At 40.6% G+C, this 23,272-nt stretch overlaps 2 protein-coding genes across 5 annotated transcripts; both read right to left on the bottom strand.

Annotated features, from left to right (window-relative positions):
- Positions 1-7,594: 7,594 nt before the first annotated feature.
- Positions 7,595-10,661, bottom strand: LOC116713939 (gap junction alpha-3 protein-like). Its single transcript, XM_032554218.1, has 2 exons — positions 10,290-10,661; positions 7,595-9,563 (listed from the first exon to the last, which is right to left on the bottom strand). Exon 2 carries the CDS (start codon positions 9,546-9,548, stop codon positions 8,466-8,468), a length of 1,083 nt encoding a protein of 360 aa, XP_032410109.1. The 5' UTR covers positions 9,549-9,563; positions 10,290-10,661; the 3' UTR covers positions 7,595-8,465.
- A 2,250-nt stretch (positions 10,662-12,911) lies between these two features.
- LOC116713873 (gap junction beta-1 protein-like) lies at positions 12,912-22,703 on the bottom strand. 4 transcript variants are annotated; one of them, XM_032554148.1, is made up of 9 exons: positions 22,132-22,703; positions 20,611-20,743; positions 19,464-20,502; positions 19,203-19,333; positions 18,932-19,080; positions 18,548-18,702; positions 16,914-16,999; positions 16,708-16,823; positions 13,791-13,892 (listed from the first exon to the last, which is right to left on the bottom strand). In XM_032554148.1, exons 1-8 carry the CDS (start codon positions 22,270-22,272, stop codon positions 16,741-16,743), a joined length of 1,917 nt encoding a protein of 638 aa, XP_032410039.1. In that variant the 5' UTR covers positions 22,273-22,703; the 3' UTR covers positions 13,791-13,892; positions 16,708-16,740. The 4 variants fall into 4 exon arrangements, with proteins under 4 accessions (XP_032410042.1, XP_032410041.1, XP_032410040.1 ...); XM_032554151.1 differs by lacking the exons at positions 18,548-18,702; positions 18,932-19,080; positions 19,203-19,333; ... (1 more) ...; positions 20,611-20,743; positions 22,132-22,703 and having other exon boundaries at positions 12,912-13,892; positions 16,914-17,658; XM_032554150.1 differs by lacking the exons at positions 16,708-16,823; positions 16,914-16,999; positions 18,548-18,702; ... (3 more) ...; positions 20,611-20,743; positions 22,132-22,703 and adding an exon at positions 14,646-14,811 and having other exon boundaries at positions 12,912-13,892.
- Positions 22,704-23,272: the final 569 nt, after the last annotated feature.

Below are 23,272 nucleotides of genomic sequence, written 5' to 3'. Positions count from 1 at the left end.
TGTATTGAACGTCCATTTTTTTCCTCGATTTTGACGTTTACAGCCTTCGTATTTGATCGAACTCCTCCTAGGGATTTCGATTGATCGGCTTCAAACTCGGTCAGTCTGATCATAAGGCATGTCTGATTTAAAGTTATCAAATTGGTGAGTTTTGGAGCATGTTGAAGGGGGGTTAGCAGGGGTCAAAGTTCACCTACTCGCCATGAAACACGAAACTCTTATATTTCCTATACAAAAACACATAGAGGGACCAAACTTTCAGTGATTGATCGTCATCGGGTGCCCTACAATACCCTATGGTCAAATGATGACATCACTTAGGCCACGCCCCCTGAGAACAGGAAGTGTCATGTTTTACTGTGAACGGTCGCTATCTTAGCCCTTTGACCTAATCAACATGAAACTGTGTCCAGAGACAGAAGACATGTTGGTGTGTTGAGCATTCCAACCCCGACCGGCTTTGACATAGCAGGTGGGCGTGGCGGCGTTGCGAACGCAGTCGAATTTCGTTTGGCTCTGAATTCCACAATTTCGGGCCCAGCTGCTCTAAACTCACTAGGATGGATCCTTATCCACCCACCGACAGGAATTCATAACAAAATTTGGTGGGCGTGGCCTAATTTCTCTATAGCGACCCCTAGAGTATTTTAAATGAACAGCCCCAAGCCATGCTTTAACCTAGAATTACGAAACTTGGTACACATGTGTATCTTGTCAGGACGTACAAAAAAGTCTCTTAGAGCCATGGTCGAAACCCAACAGGAAGTCGGCCATTTTGTATTGAAGGTCCATTTTGGACCTCGACTTTGACGTTTACAGCCTTTGCATTTGATCGAACTCCTCCTAGGGATTTCGATTGATCGGCTTCAAACTCGGTCAGTCTGATCATAAGGCATGTCTGATTTAAAGTTATCAAATTGGTGACTGTCTGAGATTGCTGAAGGGGGGTTACCAGGGGTCAAAGTTCACCTACTCGCCATGAAACACGAAACTCTTATATATCCTGCACAGAAACTCACAGAGACACCAAACTTTCATTTATTGATCATCAATAGGTGTCCTAAAATACCCTGTGGTGAAATGATGACATCACTTAGGCCACGCCCCCTGAGAACAGGAAATGTCATGTTTTACTGTGAACGGTCGCTATCTTAGCCCTTTGACCTCATCAACATGAAACTGTGTCCAGAGACAGAAGACATGTTGGTGTGTTGTGGATTCAAGCCCTGACCGGCTGCGATGAAGCAGCTGGGTGCGGCGGCGTGGCGAAGTGACCTGTAACGCCGATGCCATACGTTTGCTTCTAGATTCCACATGTTTCGACCGAGCTGCACCAAACTTGGCCTCAGTGATGCTGTTGTGATGCCTGACAATGCTATGTCATCATATTATGACGTCATCTAAGCCCCGCCCCCTCAGAATGAATTAGAGAGATCTTCTGTGTAATTACATAATAAACAGTACATGTTCGTCGTTTGTAGGGCAATGCTGCCCTCTGCTGGCCACTGAAATAGTTTCATTATTTCAGTAATTCGACACCAGAGGGCAGCATTGCCCTGCAGATGAAATTCTTCGATTTTGTAATACACAGGAAAAAATGAAAAATTGGTATTTCTAACACAAAAACTCACAGAGACTCCAAACTTTCAGTGATTGATCGCCATCAGGTGGCCTACAATACCCTATGGTCAAATGATGACATCACTTAGGCCACGCCCCCTGAGAACAGGAAGTGTCATGTTTTACTGTGAACGGTCGCTCTCTTAGCCCTTTGACCTCATCAACATGAAACTGTGTCCAGAGACAGAAGACATGTTGGTGTGTTGTGGATTCAAGCCCTGACCGGCTGCGATGAAGCAGCTGGGTGCGGCGGCATGGCGAAGTGACCTGTAACGCCGATGCCATACGTTTGCTTCTAGATTCCACATGTTTCGACCGAGCTGCACCAAACTTGGCCTGACTCATCCTGGTGTGATACCTGACAATGCTATGTCATCATATTATGACGTCATCTAAGCCCCGCCCCCTCACAACAGGAAGTGCTATTTTTTTCCTTGGAAACTTTCATCTATGGCTCTCTTGACCTAATCAAGGTGATTCTGTGTTGGATGACAGATAGGAAGTTGGTCTCGCTTGCTTTAAAGTGCCAAGAGTTTTCAATGGCGGCAACGCCGTTCGTATACGTTTGCCTCTACATTCCACATATTTTGACCGAGCTGCATCAAACTTGGCCTGAGTGATCCTGGAGGCTTGCCCGTCAATCCTACGTCATCACATTATGACGTCATCTAAGCCCCGCCCCCTCGGAACCGGAAGTGCCGTTTTTTTCCTTGGAAAGCTCTGTTTATGGCTCTCTTGACCTAATCAAGGTGATTCTGTGTTGGATGACAGATAGGAAGTTGGTCTCGCTTGCTTTAAAGTGCCAAGAGTTTTCAATGGCGGCAACGCCGTTCGTATACGTTTGCCTCTACATTCCACATATTTTGACCGAGCTGCATCAAACTTGGCCTGAGTGATCCTGGAGGCTTGCCCGTCGATCCTACGTCATCACATTGTGACGTCATCTAAGCCCCGCCCCCTCGGAACCGGAAGTGCTATTTTTTTCCTTGGAAAGCTCTGTTTATGGCTCTCTTGACCTAATCAAGGTAATTCGGATGATGAGCTCTGTCAATGCTCGCTTCTGGCTGAACCGTGTGGGCGTGGCCAAACGGCGAACATCAGTCCCTCGCCATATGCATACGTTTGGCTCTTATTCACGCATAGATCATCCGATTGGCGCCAAACTGGATATGTTTGACCTTTGTTCACCTCTAAAGAGCCCGACGGGTTTGAGATGTAATTTGACTCCACTGCGCCCCCTAAGTTAATACATGGGCCGTATCTCCTCGACGCATCGACCGATCTGCACCAGATTTTTGGACAGTCGTCGGGGAGCGCCGCCGAACGCATTCACGCCTGTCGCCCGGTGGACGGGCGGGGAAAATGCGCGACAGCTTCTGCGGCGTCTGGCGGGCGGCGGTGCTGGAAACTGCGGCAGAGCTTGCGCGGTGGGGAGCGGGCTGCGGCTCTGGAAAACGCGCGAGAGCTTCTGCGGTGGCCGGAACCCCCGCGGTGGCCAATAGGCCGGAGCGGCGCTTGCTGCGAGGGCCGCCCGAGGCTGCTTGCAGCTTTAATTTTATTTATTACAGGTCAGATATTAATTATGGGTTAGTTCAAGAACTATCCCTTTAAAAAGATGATTCTATGTGTGAAGTATTTTTTTTTTAATGAATTAGAGCCTTGTAAAAAAGGAACCAGTTTGTGGTTAAACAAAAAAACCCAACACAAACTATGTCTGTGGATTCACAAAAACCCTCCTATCTTTTAAAGGATCTGCTGATTAAAAAAATGTGGTGAACTTATTTTTTTAGGTCTGCGCGTGATGAACAGGCTGTACCACCTCAAGAGGCATAGACTTTCCCCCAGCATCTGTTGTTTGAGCCAGACTGAAGAAGCATCCGCACAAATATCAGTCCTGTGTTTGTGAGTTTTGACTTGACACTGGCTTTCTAACAGTGTTTATCTCACAAGCATATTTAACTGTCACAACATTAATAAACCCACCAGGCAGTAATCTAGTTCTGCATAAAACCAACTTGTATTCACGCCCAAAACGGATTAGGTCAAAAGAAAAATGCGGAGGAAAAAAAATTCCAATCATTCGGAATCAAAAAGCACATTTAACTTTCACACAAATTTATCCCAGTTTTTATGTGGCCTCAGAAACACTGCAGCGGAATGAATCAGTTGAGCCGTGATAACACAATCTTTCAAGAGACCATGAGATGCTTTATTAAGTTGAGTAGAGCGTTGGAGTTGTCACATGGTGGCAGCAAATGTTCAGCCTGTTCCCGTATCCCCATAAGGAGGCAGAGAGGAGTGCAGACAAATCTGATGGTATAATGACATTTTCTGCATCAGAAACTGTGATAGCAGCTGACTTCAGTTCATCTCCCCCTCTCTCCTCGTCTCTGGAGCCCCTCTACTTTCCTCTTGCGCCGTTTTTCTGCTGGTAATGAACCCGGAGATGTGCGTGCTGCATTGGTTTCAAACAGAGGGTGGCGTTAGTGATGACAGACCTGTGAGCAGACAGACTGATTCGGCTACCGGACATCAGAAGTCGTCCTCTTTTTCCTTTTGGCTGATATTTTATGATTTTGGCCCTGCAGCACCAGCGGGTTGGTGTAAGGGCAGGCTTTGCTTCAGGGCCTGTGTCATCATCACATGTTTACAGGGCAGCTCAGCATGATGGAAAATAAGTCAGAGAGTGAGGGTAATTGTGTCAGGGATTTTAAAACACACTCATGAACGACCTACAGTTCTTCCTCTTAAATCTTAAAGCCTGCTGCCAATTCAGTGCACTGGCTGGCTGCTTTTGGAGACACGTGTAATATATCATTTGAATGCTGTGGAAACGTCCCCGTTTTTATTCATAAAACCCAAGGTGATGTCAATTCAACCTTCTGGTCATGTGACATTATGTGAGTTTGTGAGATCATCTAAAGCACATCTTTTTTGATGAAATATTGCAACCAAACATTTACCGTCTATAAAACATATAATGTTGGAAAAATAAAACAATTTCTTGAACAAGATGTCAAATACCACTCCGAAGAAAATTATTCTTCAGATCCAAAAATATGTGAATTAATTTGGTTACACACTGCATAATGAAATATGACAAGTTCATGCAATGCAAACTCTACAAAAACTGCCTGCATCTAGTTTAGCTATATGTTCATGTGTACAATATATCAGTTTCACAAAGGATCATTTGGATGTAATATAAACTCTTACATTCCACCTGCATTGCTTTTAATAGTTTGCAGTAAATGCCACATTTCATTTAGAGTAACCAAGGTATAAAGCTCACAAAGAGGCGATGACAGAAAAAGGTTAGAGTATTAAGAAGTACCACATTTAACACAACTGATATCATTGTAATATTTGACAATCATAGAAAAAATAAATAAATATTGTGACTTAGAGTAAACATGGTTTCAAAGTCATTTTTCATTGGGCATACAGGTAAAATCTGTAAAAGTGATGGACAGGTAAACTGGAAGCTAATTTCTTTGACAATGATTATCAACCACGTTTTATGTTTTGCATTAAAAAAAATCACATCTCATGGTTCTGGTTCTTCAGCCCAATATTCATAAAAAAATCAATAACATTTTTATTCTAAAACAAACACTTAACCAAGATTAATAAATAACAAGTAAAGAGAAAGTTGTATGTCCAGCAGATGGCGCAGTCGATGCACAAATGACAAGCAGTGGGAGAGGTTTGAAATAAAAGTAAAGACAGAGGGCAGCAGAGTACTGCGTCACGCTGCAGGAGCTCAGCCCAACTGATCACAGAAACATAACCTCACTTGAATGCAGCTTGTTCAGTTCATCTAGGGGAATAATTATTGTTCAAGAAGGATATGATCAAATTAAACTGTCTGTATCTCAGGCTTCTTGATTGGGATGTTCTCCACAGAATATAACATTTAACTGGAGCCGTATGAGCAATTAGGGAGGACAAGCAAACACTTGATCTTCTGTGAAACAGAGCCTAACATAATCACTGACAAAACAATAGTATTCTTAACGCATCCTAACAACACTCACACTGACATGTTGAAAATGCCTGACTTGAATACTGATGGGGAAAATAAGATTAGTTTCATAAAAGAAGTTATTTTGTTTGAAGGTGGTCACTATTTAGAGGTGATGGATCTTGGCATTAGGTTTTTGTTTAGTACTGAGGTTCATGCTTTAATCTGTCTAAAGGGATTCATAAAATTAAAATAACAAAATCAGATTTGTGCACTAAATGGTTTACCTGGCGAAATCCATTCTAAAATCTTTCACAAAGCTGAGAGGTGGTCACAGAACATATTGTAAAAGATCACATACCCCATAGATCATGACTTTAATTTTGCAAGAAAATCCTCATACCATGTCATCAGTAAGGAACGGTGGAAGCTGCATTATGGTGATTTCTCCTGGTCTTGGCAGTCAGCTTTCACTCATTTGACAAGGAATACTGAAAGGCAACGCAAAGCTTAATCTATCTAAGATGAAGGATCCAAACTATGTCAAGTGAAGTCCAAACCTCGCTGGATACTCTGAGATCAAATCAAAACATTTGCAGACAGAGCATTCTCTGTGAAAACCTTCAATTGCTCTTCAGTTTAAAGAATTTTGAAAGGCAGAAGTGTCATACTGGTATAAAGAGGACGTGTACTGATATAACCCAGAATAAATGCTACTGTACTTGACAGAGCCCTGAATCACAGTTCATCTATTATTAATTGGTTGACACAAAACTGATCATATGCTTCTCTTCTTAATTCTTTATTTCAGAATTACTTTACATTAATTCTGCGATAAAAATGCCATATTGAAAAAAGTGCATACATGCAAAAATTTGCAGTGATGCGCAGTGATTTAAAGTTTTGGGGTAAATAATTTCGTTTCTATGGGCTGCATAAAATCATGGCTTATAGCTGCACATCTGTTATCATTTTAAAAACATATACTCTTTTTTTATAAAAATAAGGACGTATCATTTTTCATCTTCATTTGAAAAGTAGATATTGTCGAATATTTTCTTTTCTTTGCTGATTTATGGTGTTTTATATTGCAAATAACACTTCTGAGTATTCAAATGTTATATTTTACTGACTTGCCCCCTACCAGCTGTGAAGCACGTTGAGTCTGGCACCTCAACAAACATAAGTGAAGCCCTTAAACCTTGCCAAAATTTGAAATGTATGTGAAAACACTGGGAAAACCATGATTTATGAGAGGCATGACTCTTGGTTTTAATATTTCTGAAAAGGACGATAACCTGATTTGTTTTCCCGCTGACAGAGCCAAAACCAAAAGGAATTCATGATCAGTCTAAAGAAACGAGAGTGGTTCATCGTCCTGAACATGCAGTTTGAAGGTTTTCATAGAAGTGTGCCTGTTCGGTCCTCTGTCTACAGAACAGCATTAGTCTTTAAACATGATGTGTTATCTTCGTGCTTAACCATGTTAGTTTGGAAACAGTGATATACAGATGACTCACACCACACTTGACAATAGGTTAAATAAAACACTGTAGGCCGAAGCAACAATATCTGTTTTTCTATTCTGGAGTTGATCCAGATTCATTTACACTACCTTACAAAGTAATATTGCTTATTAAACATTTTAATATTTAAATTTATTGATTTTTTTATGACAGACCAGCAAAACCTGCAACAAAAATATAAGGTAGAAGGAAAGACACATAGTTTAGTATGCTTTGCAATGAAAAATCTGAAGTGATAGAGACAAATCTATTCTTTGCGAAATAGCTCAGGCTCAGATTGAATTGAGAGTGTTCAGTAACAGAAAATTTCAAGAATTACCTCAGATTCCTTATTAAGTTTAGACCTAGGTCATTTCAACACATAGTTTGAGCATCATGAGGTAATGTAAAGTATACAAAACAACAGCTGCCACGGTTATTTTCCAATGTAATCACTTCCCTTTTCTCGATTTGGAGCTGGAACATAAACGAACCGCCGGCGGTGCAAATTTAAGACAGGTTTATTTTGAGCAGTTAAACAAACACGGTCGTCACCAAGTGCTTTACAGGAAACAAACACAAATACACATACAAACAAGGATCGACCCCTCCCTCCCCCCCCCACCCGAAAATGTGTTCACAATTATCTACTTCATGGCTGTCAAAATAAAATACAAAAACAAGAGGCAGCACAAATCTTGGAACTCATGACACCAGTCCAACTTCTTCTGGAATCAGTGACAGCCAATCCTCCGTTCAATGAGCTGTCATGTATTGCACAATTCTTCGCTTCAAGTCAGAGCAAGTGAACTTGATTGTGACCTCAAAACAGGCAAAGGAAGCTAAACTTAACTCTTCACCCTATCTTATTTCATTCACTGAAGTCAAGCCAGAGCCCAAACACATTCCTACTCTGAAGTCTGAGAACTTTCTGAACTTCAAGGAAAGACAAAAAAACCCCAAATTAAACCTGATGAAACCATGTAATTTAATGCAGAAAGAGTCTACCATACAACCCAATTCAATAATCAGCAATACAAATCAAATTTTCATCATAATGCACTATTAACCTAATTTGTGTTCCACAAACAAATGTGATTTGGGATGAGATTAAAAAAAAAACTATTAAGTTTCACAAAATATGAATTTAATGGCAGCAAAGCAGAAAGCTGATCTGAAAAAGGTAACCCACGTTTGTTAAGTGTACAAATACACTCGCCTCTACTCTTAAATGTACCCCACGCCCAAAGTTGGAATGAGTCAAACCTGAGTCGTCTTGTGTGAGAGGGTGAGTTCAGCATATACAGCAGCTTTCCTGACAATGTAAGATTCCCCTCACAAGTGTTTTAAGACCCTTCCAAGAAACATATACCTCCTCATATCTTCAGATCGTCTATTCTAGTCCGGCTGCTGCTGTGCTTGCCGCCATGACTGGACCTAGTTTGCGTAGGAGACCCGGGGGCTGATACTGATCCGTTTTTTCCCTTCACGTCACATTCCTCTGGCTTGCTGCTGCTCCTCTCCACCGCCAAATTGTCCTTATTCTGCTTGTAGGCAGCCTTGCTGTGGTAAGGGTGGAAAGATGAGTCTGTTCCCTCAGACAGGGGGGAGAGGTTGTAGCTTGGTACTGGAGGGTAAGATGGTTGGACTTGGCTGTGTTCTCGGAAGTAGTCATCGTAGCTTGGTACCAGAGGCACAGGAGTCTCCCTGTGCCCCTTGGAAATGCTCTGCAGGTTCTGTTGACCCCTCTTGAAGGCGATGCCCTGGCGGCACTTGGTGAACCCCAGGTGGTAGATCTCTATGAGGTTCAGGAACAATGAAACACTGGCCACCCCAAGCATGAAGATGATGAAGATAGTTTTCTCTGTAGGACGGGATATGTAGCAGTTAACCACATTAGGACAAGGTGGCCTGTCACATGTATACATGGGTTTCAGCTCAAAACCGTACAAGAGGTACTGGGCTACGATGAAGCCCACCTCAAACAGTGTCTTGAAGATCACATTGAAGACATAAGTGCGCAAGAGCTCCCCCTGAAGCCGCACCCGTCCCTTCTCATCCCTTTTGAGAGCTTTCTTGTGATGAGTATCCACAAAGGGAGCTTGTTTGTCGACTTGTTGCCTCTCTTTATCTTTCTCCTTCTGCTTCTCCTCCATCCGCACCAGGTGTAGGATGTGTCCCAGATAGATGAGGGTGGGCGTCGACACGAAGATGATCTGCAGCACCCAAAAGCGGACATGGGAGATGGGGAAGGTGATGTCGTAGCACACGTTCTCACAACCGGGCTGCTTGGTATCGCAGGTGAACCCCGACTGCTCGTCGCCCCACACCTTCTCGGTGGCAGCGCTGAGGACGAGGATGCGGAAGATGAACAGGACAGTGAGCCAGACCTTCCCGACCACAGTGGAGTGCTCCTGGGCTTTTTCCAGAAGCTTTCCCAGCAGGTTCCAGTCTCCCATGGCTGTGTCAGGTCACTAAGATAGAAATGAAGATGGATGACACAAACAAAATCTCTTTAGAAAAGTTTAGAATATGTTTCCTTGTCCTAAATGACTATAAATTGTCTAAAAAGTTACAGGAAACTCAAAACAAACAGGCAAGTCCCTGACAAGCTGAGGGTTCAGCTGCTGAGCAACGAGTGGCCTCATCCACGTGGATGCAGACAGGATTATATTTACTTTAGGAGAGTATATTTGGTGGGTGCAGACAGGAGCAAGGCAGGTTTCAGGCATGATTCTGCATGTCCTGGCCTTCATGACCCAACCCAGGGCAACATGATCCCTCAAGAAGGTGAAATCAAACACTGGCCAGATGTGTTGGAGGTCCAAACCAGAGACAGTTGAATGATGCTGCCACTGTCGGCTTCTGATAAAAGCTGTGCTATGAATGTTTCCCATCTCAGATAGATTTAATGTTCAGTAGAATGATGCTATTGTGAATTGAACTGTTGTCTTGGGAGCCACTGCAAATACATTTCTAAAATACTTTAACAATTAGAAATAGAGAAGGCGTTAAAAACAAAAATGTATATCAATCCTGCTTACCTCAAGGTAACAAAATAGAAACTCAAATAATTGATGTCAATTAAAGGCTAGAAAAAGCTTGTCTTAAGATGATTGAAAAACTGGTCATAAATCTAAGCCCTACAACTTTTTACTGTAAACATAAAAGGTCACAAACACTTGAATGATATAACTCACATTTACTGGTGAAAACCACTTTGTGAACTCAAAACATCTCATGGAGTGAAGCTTTTCACGTCCTGAAGGGTCCATGGAGCCGTCATGTTCTGCAGACAGGCCTCGGTGTGGCGCCTGATCCGAGGGCCCTCAAGCAATGCCCTTGAATGGACAGGAAAAGCGAAGTCCGTCTAGCGATACGCTTCGTTCCACACTGAAAAAACCATCCGACTCAATCGTCCATCTTCAAAGCCTGTTAACAGAAATCAGGACCCAGGCTGCGGCCCAGGGGTCTTCCACAGACACCTAGTGCATTGGAAGCCCTCTTAACCATGTCCAGCTTGCTCTTCCACATCTCCCCCTCCCTTCTGAGGTTAAATTTGGCACAGTTGACTCTCTCTAATGTAAACTTCTGAAGACCTTCTTTCTCAGCTGCTACACTGAGTGGCAGGGAAGTGAGCCAATGATGTTTGTTCGTTGTGCCTGTCTAGCCAAAAGAGCTCCTGGGGCCTAAATATAGCACAGGGGCCTATCTCCTATCACAGAGGGTGGGTGACATGGCTGGGAGATGAGCAGCCTGTTACAGCCTGAAGAAAAAAGCAAGCTATTGGTTGTAAAATAACATAACAACAAGTCAATTGATCAGGCAGTTTGTTTCTTTATTACACAGTGTGTAATAACCCAAAATACTGCATGGAGGGTTTTTACCTGGGTGTGAACCGGAGCATTTATGCATGTAAACAAACATGCATTTGAGAGCATAAAAAATGTGTTGAGTCAACAACAATGTGAAAACAATGACGGCGTCTTTTGATATGAACTTCTCAGACCTAGACTGATACAAAGTAAGCAATACACAGATGCAAGTTCTAATCAGGATCCGTTGAAAAGCTGGTCAATGTCAAACATTTACTAGAGTCAAGAAGAAAGCAACACCTCAGTAAATGCTAAATGTGATTAAGTTTCATTTTCATTTACAAGTATTTTAAAACAGTAGTGTAACCAAACTTTGATGTTTTCAGCTTGTTTGTTTCATAACAAGCTGAAAAAACAAAAGAAATTGTTGTTCATTGATAAATGAACAATGTTCAATTTTTACTCAGAAGTTGAAATTTCCAGTTCAAATGTTGAATATTTAACAGAGCAGAACTACTTCAACTTACCCTACTAGTTGAAGTTAGTTGAAGTTTGCACACCTACTCAAAATTCAACGTGTCTGATTTCTTATAAAACCTAACAGGAAAAAAAATGCTTAACTGCCTTTCTGACAGATTGTTTTTTATTGAATGTTTCATACAAAGTATTAGATAACCTTTTCTGAGGATGTTTCTAGTCCTTCAAAACACAAAATGCAGAAAGACTGTTGTTAGTTCCCATTGCTAACAATAGTTAGTCTGGTTGCTGCACATATTATTGAGCAAAAATCCCATTAGTTTATGAACTCGGACCTGCAGCGTGGTTAAGTAAGGTTTCAAGAGGTTTGTGATTAAGCAAAAATCATTGCTATTGTATTTATTAACCCTGTATCACAGATTGTTTATTTTACCTCACTGATAATTAATACTAACACTTTACCACAAGTAGTACTCTAAGCTGGTTGCAATTAGCTGCAAATAAGGAGTTTTCTTAAATGAATATTTACAGTACAGCAGCTTAACAACTAAGGGTGGCCCAGAGGGGGAAAAAAACAAAACATTAAAAGTAATGTTCAAAATTTTCTATTGAATACATCCTGTGTTTAAAGGCATTTTGTCAAAATATGGTTTATTTATATGACATGTTAATTTTATGAGCCATTTTCTAGTTTTATATATCATAGTTTTTTTGTTACGCGTCTGACCGAATCTACATCCCACCTGAATTTATAGCAATAATTTGTTTTTTTTAACACAATCTAAGTTATGTAGCCGTTTCTACAAAGTTAGACGTTTTCATTGAGAGTAAACAGCCTTGTCTCCGAACACTTGTACCAGATTTGATAAAGGCATCAATAAATATTACATATAAAAGCACATTTCCTCATCTAGCTTATGATTGCTTTATGATTGCTTTAGTGATGTTCATCCTTGTTTAGAACTTTTTACCAGGCACATGCCTTCTCATTGCAGTCAAAATTTATACACAAGAAAGGTGGTTGTAGTTTTGTAACCTTAAAAGTGTCAATAAAAATAATAAAAAAAGTAAAATATCACAGAATCTGCTGTACTATGCCCTCGTGTGCAAACTGATCAAGGACTGGCTTCCAAAGTGATACATTTACAATGGAAATGTTTCACAGCACCTATTTTATACTAGATTTTTGTGTTCTGGAAGAAGTCCCTCCATTTCACAGCTCATATATACAACTATGCTGGCAGTAAACTGGAAGCTTTGAGAGCCTGGACCAACTGCACCTGCAAGAGCCCATCAAATGCATCCTGCTTGTAATGCTCCGTCAGGCAGCAAATATGCAGCCCTGAACGAAACAAATTCTTATGGTTTTCTTAAATCAGACAGGTTTCCCACAGTGTCAACTTGTGTGGGAATGAGTGCAAGACACAGAGCGCCACAACCTAATGCACTGTGGTGTTGGATTTGTAAGAAATCATTACCATGTCTTAATATGCTGGAGATGATTTAGGCAAGAAAAACGTCACAATTAAATGAATATAAAAAGGAAACAAGTAAATGATTTTATTATACATTTATATAAATAAATGGTAAAATAAACAAATATACAGTTAAGGTGTCATTCATGGAGATAATACACATTACAGGCATGATTTATTAGTTTAACGAAGCTTCAGAAGGCAGAACATCTCTCGCCCTTTTCAGTCGGGCCCTTTTTGGTCACAGTTAGCTTTGACTTGAGCGAATGATCTGCTATCAGCTGATTGATTTCATTTTGTCTGTATGAAGACAACCTTTGAGTTATCCAAGCTGCTTTAGCCTCGTCCTCGGGGCGACTCATGCACCGTTTGCAGGCCCTCGCAATGAGGTAAGCCACCTCGGCCAGGTTGAGCAGTACGCACACCCCGGACACGGTCAGCATGAACACTGTGAATATAGTCTTTTCTGTTGGTCTGGAGACGAAGCAGTCCACCGTGTTGGGGCAAGGGTACGAGTCACATTTCACCAGACGCACCATTTTAAAGTCAGGATAGATCAAGTAGAAGACGTAGAGGAACGCCACCTCAAAGATGAGTCTGAAGATGATGCTGATCATGTATGTCCACCAAAGAGCTCCTGTGATCTGAAACTTCTGGTTCTTGATGTGCTCCAGCTCCTTGGGGCTGCCGCGGCCCGACCTTTTCAGGGCCTTCTTATCGACATGTCGCCTGTGGGCCACATGCATGGCCACCAGCAGCGCAGGGGTGGACACCAGGATGAGCTGGAGAGCCCACAGTCGGATGTGCGAGATTGGGAAGAACTGGTCGTAGCAGACGCTGTTGCAGCCGGGCTGCTGGGTGTTGCAGGTGAAGCCGGACTTCTCATCACCCCAAACGCTCTCGGCGGCAACCACCAGCACCAGGATGCGGAAAATGAAGATGACGGAGAGCCAAATGCGACCGATGCCAGTGGAATGCCTGTTTACACCGCTGATCACGGCATAAAAGGTTCCCCAGTTCATCTTCGACTCCAGGTCTGCAGAAAGGTCAAAGTAGAGCACATCTCTAGTTATTTAATTAAACTGCAATTAAAAGAAATACATTTAATTCTTTAAAAGAAAAAATAAGACAACCAAAAGACAAACTAAGTCTTTCCAGCACACTGCCAGTAGTTGGTCTCCTAACAACCCTCCATCACTGACTCTTGAATAAATCACAGCAAACTGTTGCAAGAATTTAGTGTTCAGAGCCTTACCAGGCTCATCCGGCTGTGCAAGCGGCGTAAGCAGCACCGGGGCCAAAGATGACCATCCTGAGGCCTGACATGAACATCAAGCTCGACTCGTTGGACACAGCTGACAAGAAATGCCAAAGTAGCCTGCTGGCTCTATAAAAGCAGGGGCGATGGCCTAACACAAAGCAGCATCACAAGACGCAAGAAATCGAAGCCAATTGCAAAACTTTTGCTGAGTCACGTGGCTTGCTGACTCCATATTAATACTGTACTCCAAAACTGGCCAACCACTCATTCAGACAGACAGACCGACAGGACAGCTGTAATTCCTCCAAGGAGCCAGAAAGCCATTGTCTAACGGCAAAAATACCACAAAAAATACAATAATTTCCTTTCAAACACTACAGAGAATATGCCCTTCAAATACTTATCCTGAATTATCTGTTAGAATACTTTCTAGTTGGATATTAGGAGCACATCAGCTACATCAAATCACATCTCCATTCACAATTGATGTTAGTATATACAAAACTAAAACCAGAGTATGTATTTTACCTTCAGCTGTGGTGGTACACAAAAATGTGTACAAAATGGGAAGAAAATGAATAAAATATTTTGTTTATCAGCAAGCCAAAAGGCTGGAACGAAAACACCGTGCGTTTGGAAAATGCAAATCATTCCTCCGCCACTAGCCGCTGCCCTGCACCGTAGCAGTCATATGCTCTTATATAAACTATTTACATACAATGGTGGCCTTTATCAGGCTGCAACAAGACTCTTTAGAATTCAGATCAAACGCCTCGATTTCCGCCCACCCCGGGGCAAAAGAAGGAATCTGTGTGGACACAAAAGGCCTCAGCTTCGCCACATTATTTATTGTGCTTGGCGGTTCAGTGACGTGAAGGAAGCTTTTGACCTGGGCCGCTGCTGCGGAGAGTCAGGTTGGCAGTTTACAAAAAGCATGACTGTTCAGATAATCTATGGATAAATAATGTGATGATCCTCTCAACTGTTCCAGCACATTCTTTTTAATGCATTACACAGTTCAGTGCTGTTTCTGAATCGTTTTCAAAACATCCTGGCAGAAACCTTGGCCAGACTCTTAGCCCACTTTTGTGAAATTATAACAAATTATCAGTAATTTACAACAGCACAGTTTGTGCAGTCTATGAAAGAGTCTCTGCTGCACATGAATTGAAAGCGAAACAAGATGAATCACTCAATGCTCGGGCTCTTAAACCCCCCCAGAAACTTTTATGGCTCCATGAAGTGATTCCTTACAGTTGGTTCTCATAAGACAAGAAAAAAACGATCAAGAGAAACAAACTGAACTCCAGAGGAAAACAATGCCCGTTTGTCATTCACATACATTCAAATAATCTACAGCAGAATACTGTGCTATTTCTGCGTCACTTCTGACAGGGCCAGTGGGAGGGTTTGCGTGGAGAAGCCGATTCTTTGAATGAACTCAAAAACTCATTTGCATTCAATCCACAGAAGGGAGACAAGAAGCACAAACTGTGCCAATGATAGTAACTTTATTTCAAAAGCAGGAACACACATGGAAATCAACATGCAATTGGACATGAAGCAAATGTGGCTTTTTGATCTTAAGCAGGCAAGCAATGAATTTAAGAAATACAATAAATCTGATGTACAGACAAGTCAAGTAGAATTTTATAATGCAGAGAATCTAGGTGCACTATCAGTTCAGACAGGCTCCAGGGGAACTTTTTATTTCTGCTTAATCATGCACTCATCGCACCTTATGTCCTTCTTTCTACCTAAATATCACATCCTTTTTTTTTTTTTTTTTTACACAAAATCTCAGTCTGTGAGAATATGAGTTACATACATTAAAATCTTTCAAGGAGCAGCAAAAATAAGAGAACAAGATGCTGAGGGAAGAAATCAGATCTGTTTATATAAGTCAGTGTTTCTCTGTGGAAGTACCAATACAATACAGTAGTGCTGGACTGGCTTTTAATGGCACTTAGGTATAATTCTAAAGCAAAAACTATTAGCAAGTTTAAATACAAACATATCAATTGTAATGTAATAAACCAATTTATGCTATTTTCTAGAGACTTCTGAAGTTGGAACTTCATAAAGGTCCAGTTTCAAGTCTGAAACCCAGCTGGCTTTGCTGATCAATTTGTTTATTGAGGAAGCTAATAGTAGCAATATAAGCTTACAGTAGATTTCTATTTTCACATACTTTAACAATGTGTTCACTAAAATTCGTTGTAAACAAAATATTATAAAAACAAAATACTGCATTTAAAGATAAACTTGAAAAGAATGCAGTTCTGCAGAAAGCCCAGTCAAAAAAAAGTGAAGTTTCTACTCAGGATTTAATTATTTAAAATAAAATATATATTAGTTCAATCACTGCAGGTGGTATAAAAATTACCCACATAGTGAACACTCACTTTCGGAAGATGATGTAAAGATCAAAAACTGAACCCAGAGTGAGTTCTCCAAGTTAAAAGGTTTTGGAAACCCATTTTGAATCCACTGTATATATTCACACACTGCAAACCAATCAATACTTCAGAGCTCCAAATTGCATACATTAAAAGCTTCTTTTACTACACAACAAACTTTCTTACACTACCTTACAATCTCCTTCAGTGTCAGCTCACACGGTTTACTTTTTATTTTGAGAGTAGCATGAGATGAGATATTTTTCCCATTCAATCTCTTGTTCCTTCATTTTAAGTTGAATAGCACCTGTACATGAAAATCAAAAAGGTGACAAAAATAAGAATCATAAGCAATACGAGCAACACACCTGGGAGGAGATTCACTTGCTCTACTTACTTTTCTTCAGAAGACAATTGTTCTTCACTTTGCTGTGCCTTGCATGTCCATTTTGGGCTAATCTCAAGGACAGAGATGCACCCCTCCTAAAAAAACACAGACTTGCTGGCGTTTTCACATATTTACAGTTACTTGAACATGTATCACTTTACAACAAGGAAATGAAACATATTCAGTAGACTTATTTTCTGTGACTGATTAACAGAGCAATGCATAATTGTAAAGTAGAAGGAAAATTACTAATAGTTTTTGAAATTCTAAAAATCTGATGGTGTTGTGCGTTTGTAGTTAAGCCAGTGTGAATCCTTTGTAAAAATCACTTTCATGCAGTTAGTTCCAAGTCATTTAAGTGATGTTTCTACCTGCTTCGTAAATCAAAAACTTGCGAATTCTGTCCATTTTTCTCAAGTTAACATAAACTCAACCTGATTGGACAAAGCACCTGTGAGGTACTGACACAGGTTCTTAACTGGACTTAGTTCTGGGCATTAATTAGGCTTTTGCTGTGATTGAAACCAAACCACTATAAAGTGCATTTGTATGACTCTTCTGAGATCTCCCTACGGTAATTATCAATGGTGCATGATAACACCATTTAGGGATTCCTGGTTTAGTACATTGACTGTTTTTGCCAACGCTGCATTACCATTCGCTGTTTTTGCTTGTGCATGTTTCAGCAGATCGTATGGTCCTACATAATACATATAAATTTATAATTTATATTAATATGCAAGTTCATTACATATTAACAATTACTTTTATTTGTTCCATTATTTCAGACTTTTTTTAAATTAAGTTAATAGACAATTTACTCATATCAAGCCACTGTTTAACTTATATACAAATTTCTGATGTTATTCTCTCGTAACCCTACACTAACCACTCCATAGAAAACAAAATATTGGAATCATTTGCAAGTAATATAAATTTCAGTCTCTTTGAGATTGTTTTTGATGTTATTTGTTTTCACCCATTTGTGCTAATTAACTGTTTTTGTTGTAACTTACCATGCAAGTTGGGAATATTTCATGATCAATGGTATAAATACTTTGGCTCTATAAGTATGCATACTGCTTTTTTTAAATTGTCTGTAGCATTTTGACATTTCTTTAACCATTACCAATAAAGCTGGAAATGTGGATATTTTTCTGATACAGCTTTGATTTTCAAGAAAAAAATGTTTCTCAATTAATCATCTAATCTACCTGTAAATATTCTTTTCTTGGAGAACTGAGATAAAGAAACAGACCAGTAATTTGTAAATGTCCACTACCTGCTTTATTAAGGGGTATTACTATTTTCATGTTAAAGTTTTATTTAGCCAATTATACACCTTTGTGCTTTATGCACTTCATTGTGTTGGTATAACACATAAAAATGCCCCAAGAAACACAAGTTTGTGTTTATAACATGACCAAAGGAAAAATGTGAAGGACCATGAATACTTTTGAAGGCACTGTACATAGTCACTATAAGTTCCAGATGATTTGGACTTACCTTCTAATCTAATCCACCACTTCTATCTGAAAACTAAAACTGGCTCCCCAATTTAAAAACATTACTTTATCCCCCTAATGACAAACTGATGGCATTTCCCTAATTCTCTAATTAATTAGTGGTTTATCATTAAGTACCTCATGGCTCCAAGTTTGCCCTTTTCCAGGAACAGCTCAACTGTAACCGTGGGCCCCTGTGGATACATTCTGGCATACAGCGTCCTGTCATGTACCATTGCTTTGAACCAACCCACCGCCTCCTCAGTCCAATCTGTGCCATTAATGGGCATCACCTGAAGGAGAGGAAGCAGACTAAGTACCGTGAGCTTAGTGAATTTCCTTCATTATGAGGCAATAGATAAAGCTGTGACTAAGTAAAGGAAATAATTAGCCTCTCTTTGTTACAGAGCTGTTTGTTAACTTTTTCCATGAATACAAGTTGTAGACATTAGTTCCAGAAAGTGACGTAACTGGGTAAACCCCAAAAGAAAGTTGATAGGTTTGGAGTATTGGACCACTCACATGTGCCATAGAAACCTGCAGAGCCTGAAGTGGAAGCACCGCCATTTCTGAGGAGAGCTGCTTAATATTACAGAGTGACACACAGGAACTGTCACCGTAGTCCAACCTGTTCACCTCCACGTTTATGGATGACGTTTTCCCAGTCCCGTCTGTAGCATTCAAGACAAAACAGGTTAGTCTGAAATTCCCAAGAGGTAACAGTCTGTCTAAGTGACACTGCTACCATCTAGAGGCAAGTCTTTGTAAAGCCATTTCACATTCAACTACTCACTACTGCTCACTCCAGAAATCCCAGCCACCTGAGCCCTGAACCACTGCTCATTTTGTGGAGACCAGTAGATGACCTGAGCGCCGATGTCTGGGATGCAGTTCTGATCAGCATACAAATGACTGACTTTAAGGCTGCAAATCAAAAACAAGACACAATTACATGAGGAAGAGAACGCCAAGAATCAAAAACAATAAGATGAAAGTGTATTTAACATGTAAACATGACGTGGGGTTGTGACTTATGACTGAACAAATGACTTACTCTGTAAAAAGAGCCTCCAGTTTCCTATGGGAGTCTGCGTGCTGGATGTAGAAGTGGCTGGGGCTGACAACATGAGACACCACCACTTCAGTCTCTTCAAACTTCCGGATCTCAAATTCGGGAATGTTTACAATATTAGCTGCCAGCCGACCTGAGTAATTCGAGTCGTTTTTTTCAAGTCGGGGTTGCGTGTGCTGCAGAGTTTGGGGTTTTAATTCTATACTGATACTAGAGTTCTCCACCTGAGCAAATGCTTGTTGCCATTTCTCAGTATCCAAAGCAGTGCTATGAACAGATTCCTCCAGCAAAACCTCTGTGAAGATGTCTCCTATGTCCCACAATTCAGTTTCCGTGGCGATGACGCAACTGTAGATCAAAGGACCGCAGGAGTGGACTCTTTTCACTTGGAAAACCGGAGCGTGGTTAACGTTTGCGTGCAACGTTTTAGGACCTTGCTCGTCTACTGAGTCATCTGTCACAACATGTCTGAATTGATAGCTTTTTGTTTTGACTGTAGGTGACGTCCGCAAGAGAGACCTTGAATTGTTTGCCTTGTATTTGCTTTTAGTCTGCTCCAAAAAAGTGACCTTGAGTGAACCCTTGGTTTTAGCTTTCTCTTTGAGAAAGCGCAGCAGTTGGGAGGAAGTTTGCTTTTGGTGTAGCACCTGGACGTCATCGCCATGGCCCCAGATTACTTGAGACCTCAGTTTGCACTGTGACTTCTCTGAGAATGAATCTTGGACAGAAGGTAGTAGGACTTCTGACTTCCCTTCACTCACCACATTGCTCTGAATAATGGCAGCTGGGATGTGCATGGAGACTTCTTTGTTTTTATCTTCAGACGCGGCCTTTTCCTTTTCCTGCTTTAAACAGGAGGAGCTTGGAGTCAGACGAGTGTTGACCAAGTCTGATGTCTTGCCACCATCTTGCTGACTTAAGGGGCACAGGGTATCGAGGGAAACTTTAAGCTGCTGGTGGGACAGAGCAGCTTTGAGTGGCTGAAAATAGTTGAAGCTCACCCTATCAAATGATTGGTAGTCTGTGAACATGGGGGAAACAAGAAAAGATTTTATTCTTTAAAAGCCTGAAAGGGTTCCCTTCACGTCAACCTTCAAATGAACTGAATCATTTGATTTATTTGACTTACCAGCTTTATAATTCTTTAACAAAGCAGAGAGCTTCACAATTTCGTTGCACTTTCTGTCCAGAGCCTTTATGACATCTTTGTACCGAGGGTTTGGAATAGACGAGTTGAGGACACCATGTGCATCTTCATAGGCCTGGTGGATAGGACACAGTGGTTTATCAGAGGGGGACAAAAGGCAATACATTTGTCTTATGAGCTGAAAAGAAGAAACATAAAAGATTAAAAACAGTTCTGGGAATGAACTGATACTTTTAGGAAGAAAACACTGAGCACCAGTCATAAATCTTGCCAAAACAAACAGACCTAAAACAGAAAAGTGGAAAACAAAGTGCACCCTTTCAACTCAGTTGCTCATAAATCTCTCCATCTTGGATCAAACTAAGAAGCCAGAGTGGATCAATTTGTTTGCTGGAATCTTTTTTTAGTTTAAAGGGTTCCATCACACTGAAGGAAGACCATAACTTGTCTGGGTTTGTGTATATTTTGCAGCATAAATAGGAAATACCAGTGACATCGGCTGGCCTTGCCTGAATATGAAGGCACAAAATAAAAATATTGCCAGACGTTAATTTTATGTTCTTAATAATTGATCGTAAAAACCTGTAGTTTTTCAAATTTCTTCTAGTTTTGATTTAGATATTTTTTTTAAAAAAGTAAACATTTGCCAAATTATTTAGCTGTTCTACTTGTATTATCTGACAAAGACCATATTTAAATATATAATACACTTTCAATTTAGATGGTTCCCCACATCTCTATAGGAGTTGGGGGCGATTTGTACTCCTGTTTTTTTTTTTCTTTCTTTCATACAAGGACAATGTGACAAAGCAATAATTTCATATCTCAACTTTTACAGTACAATCTCCATCATAGTTTTAATCACAACAACAACAAAAAAAAACCTACACTGATGATTTTTCAAATTTTCCCACCTAAAAAGAATGAATAGGTCTGTATTTTTCATCCGAAATACACCTCAACGATGAGAGAATTTAAAAAAAAACTAAATCCAGAAAACCACATTGTATTTAAACACATATTCATTTTGTTTAGTGAAGTTTTTTAAGCAAGTTTTGTGAACCAATTACATTGCCTCAATAAGCAATATATTACTGTGCCAATCGCATTTGCATTAGGGTTTAACCACCGCAAATATTTTTGAGCAAAACCTGAAAATAAAACAAATCAAGTCCACACAAAGGCTCGCAATTTGTTCTACATCTTGTAAAAATGCTTAAATATTAATGACCCCACATATTGCCTGTTAGAGTAAGTGAGACACAGTGAGACTTATTTGGTCATACTCATTTTTTTTTATCCTTAAGAATTTTACTAATGAGTACCATTATCGATGTTGTATTTATTTGATTATTCTGTCCCCATTCTGACTTCAATAGTTATTTTTTTTAAAGCATTAACATAGCCGACAACGTGCATGCTAGTTAAGTAAAATTGTTTAGCTAACACCCAGGTGACTTGTGAGTGTCACAGCTTTTTTTCCATCCCTGTAGTTAACAATACCTGGTTTGTGAAGTCCCGAAGTTCTTCCTCCAGCTTATTTCGAGCCTTTTCCAGCAAGTACAGTTTACAGGTTAACTGCGCTTTCTGGATGGTTCTGGACGAGCGCGGTTCCTGGTAGACACCAATCCGTTGGGTAGCCATGACGACCCTCGCGGTTTTCTTCGTTATTTTCCTACGCGTGCGCACTGCTGATCGGCGGGTTGGGTGTTTCGGCAGAACGTTCTTTCCTTGAGTAATTTGCCAAATTAGAATACAAATTCCTCGGGGTATGAACTGTTTCCACACCACAGCAGTCACTCTGAACTCAGAGAATCCTCCTCTCAGTTCTGAGCAACAGCCGTTGGTTTTTGGTCGGATAACTCAGTGTTTGCCATGACGAAAAGCAGCTGCTAGTTTTCACTCTTTGTCTTGAGGAGTTTTAGTTCGACTTAAACCATGAGTAAAAAAAAAAAAAAAAAAAAAAAGTTCGGAGAGCTGTTACCCGGTGTTTTACCGATGAGTTTTGATGGACGAGGCTCGTGTCGAGGAAACCAGAAAGATTTTTTACGAAGGCTTGTGGCTCCGGAAGTATGGCGACGAGCCTCGCAAGATGGCTGCATCACGTGACTGATTCAGAACACGGTTGGATTGTTTTGACCTTGCAATTTAAAACATGATATGGCGGCATGTTTTAATTAAATACCGTCATTTAAAACATGACATATGTGTAATATATGGAAACAAGTGAACACATTGAAGTCTGCGATTATTATTATTATTTGTTAAGATGACCTGTTCAGTCAGAAAATTAGATACAGTTTTATTTATAAAATCTATTTTGATTTAAGTACATTTTTCTTTTCGGCGTGTTACTGGGCCTTGAGCAACCAATGCTGTTGTTTTATATTCTGGTTATTTGTAATTCATCCTGGAAGTAGCTTGAAAAGATAATAGGCAAGGTGAGCTGGATATGCCTCTATGTTAAGGTTTTCTTCTTCCATCCCTCCTTAAAAATGTATCTGCCTAGATTGGCTAGCGATGACCTCCCGAGCCACTCTCACCCCACCACGATGCAGAGTGTTCCTGTCAGTTGCTCTGCAGTTGCCATACCAAAATGTAATGCAGCCTGACAGGTTGCTCTCAGCGGTGCCCTGGATAAAGG

The sequence above is a fragment of the Xiphophorus hellerii genome, chromosome 23 (assembly GCF_003331165.1).
Source record: "Xiphophorus hellerii strain 12219 chromosome 23, Xiphophorus_hellerii-4.1, whole genome shotgun sequence".
Lineage (NCBI taxonomy): Eukaryota > Metazoa > Chordata > Actinopteri > Cyprinodontiformes > Poeciliidae > Xiphophorus > Xiphophorus hellerii.
This window is presented reverse-complemented; position numbering and strand designations above follow the sequence as displayed.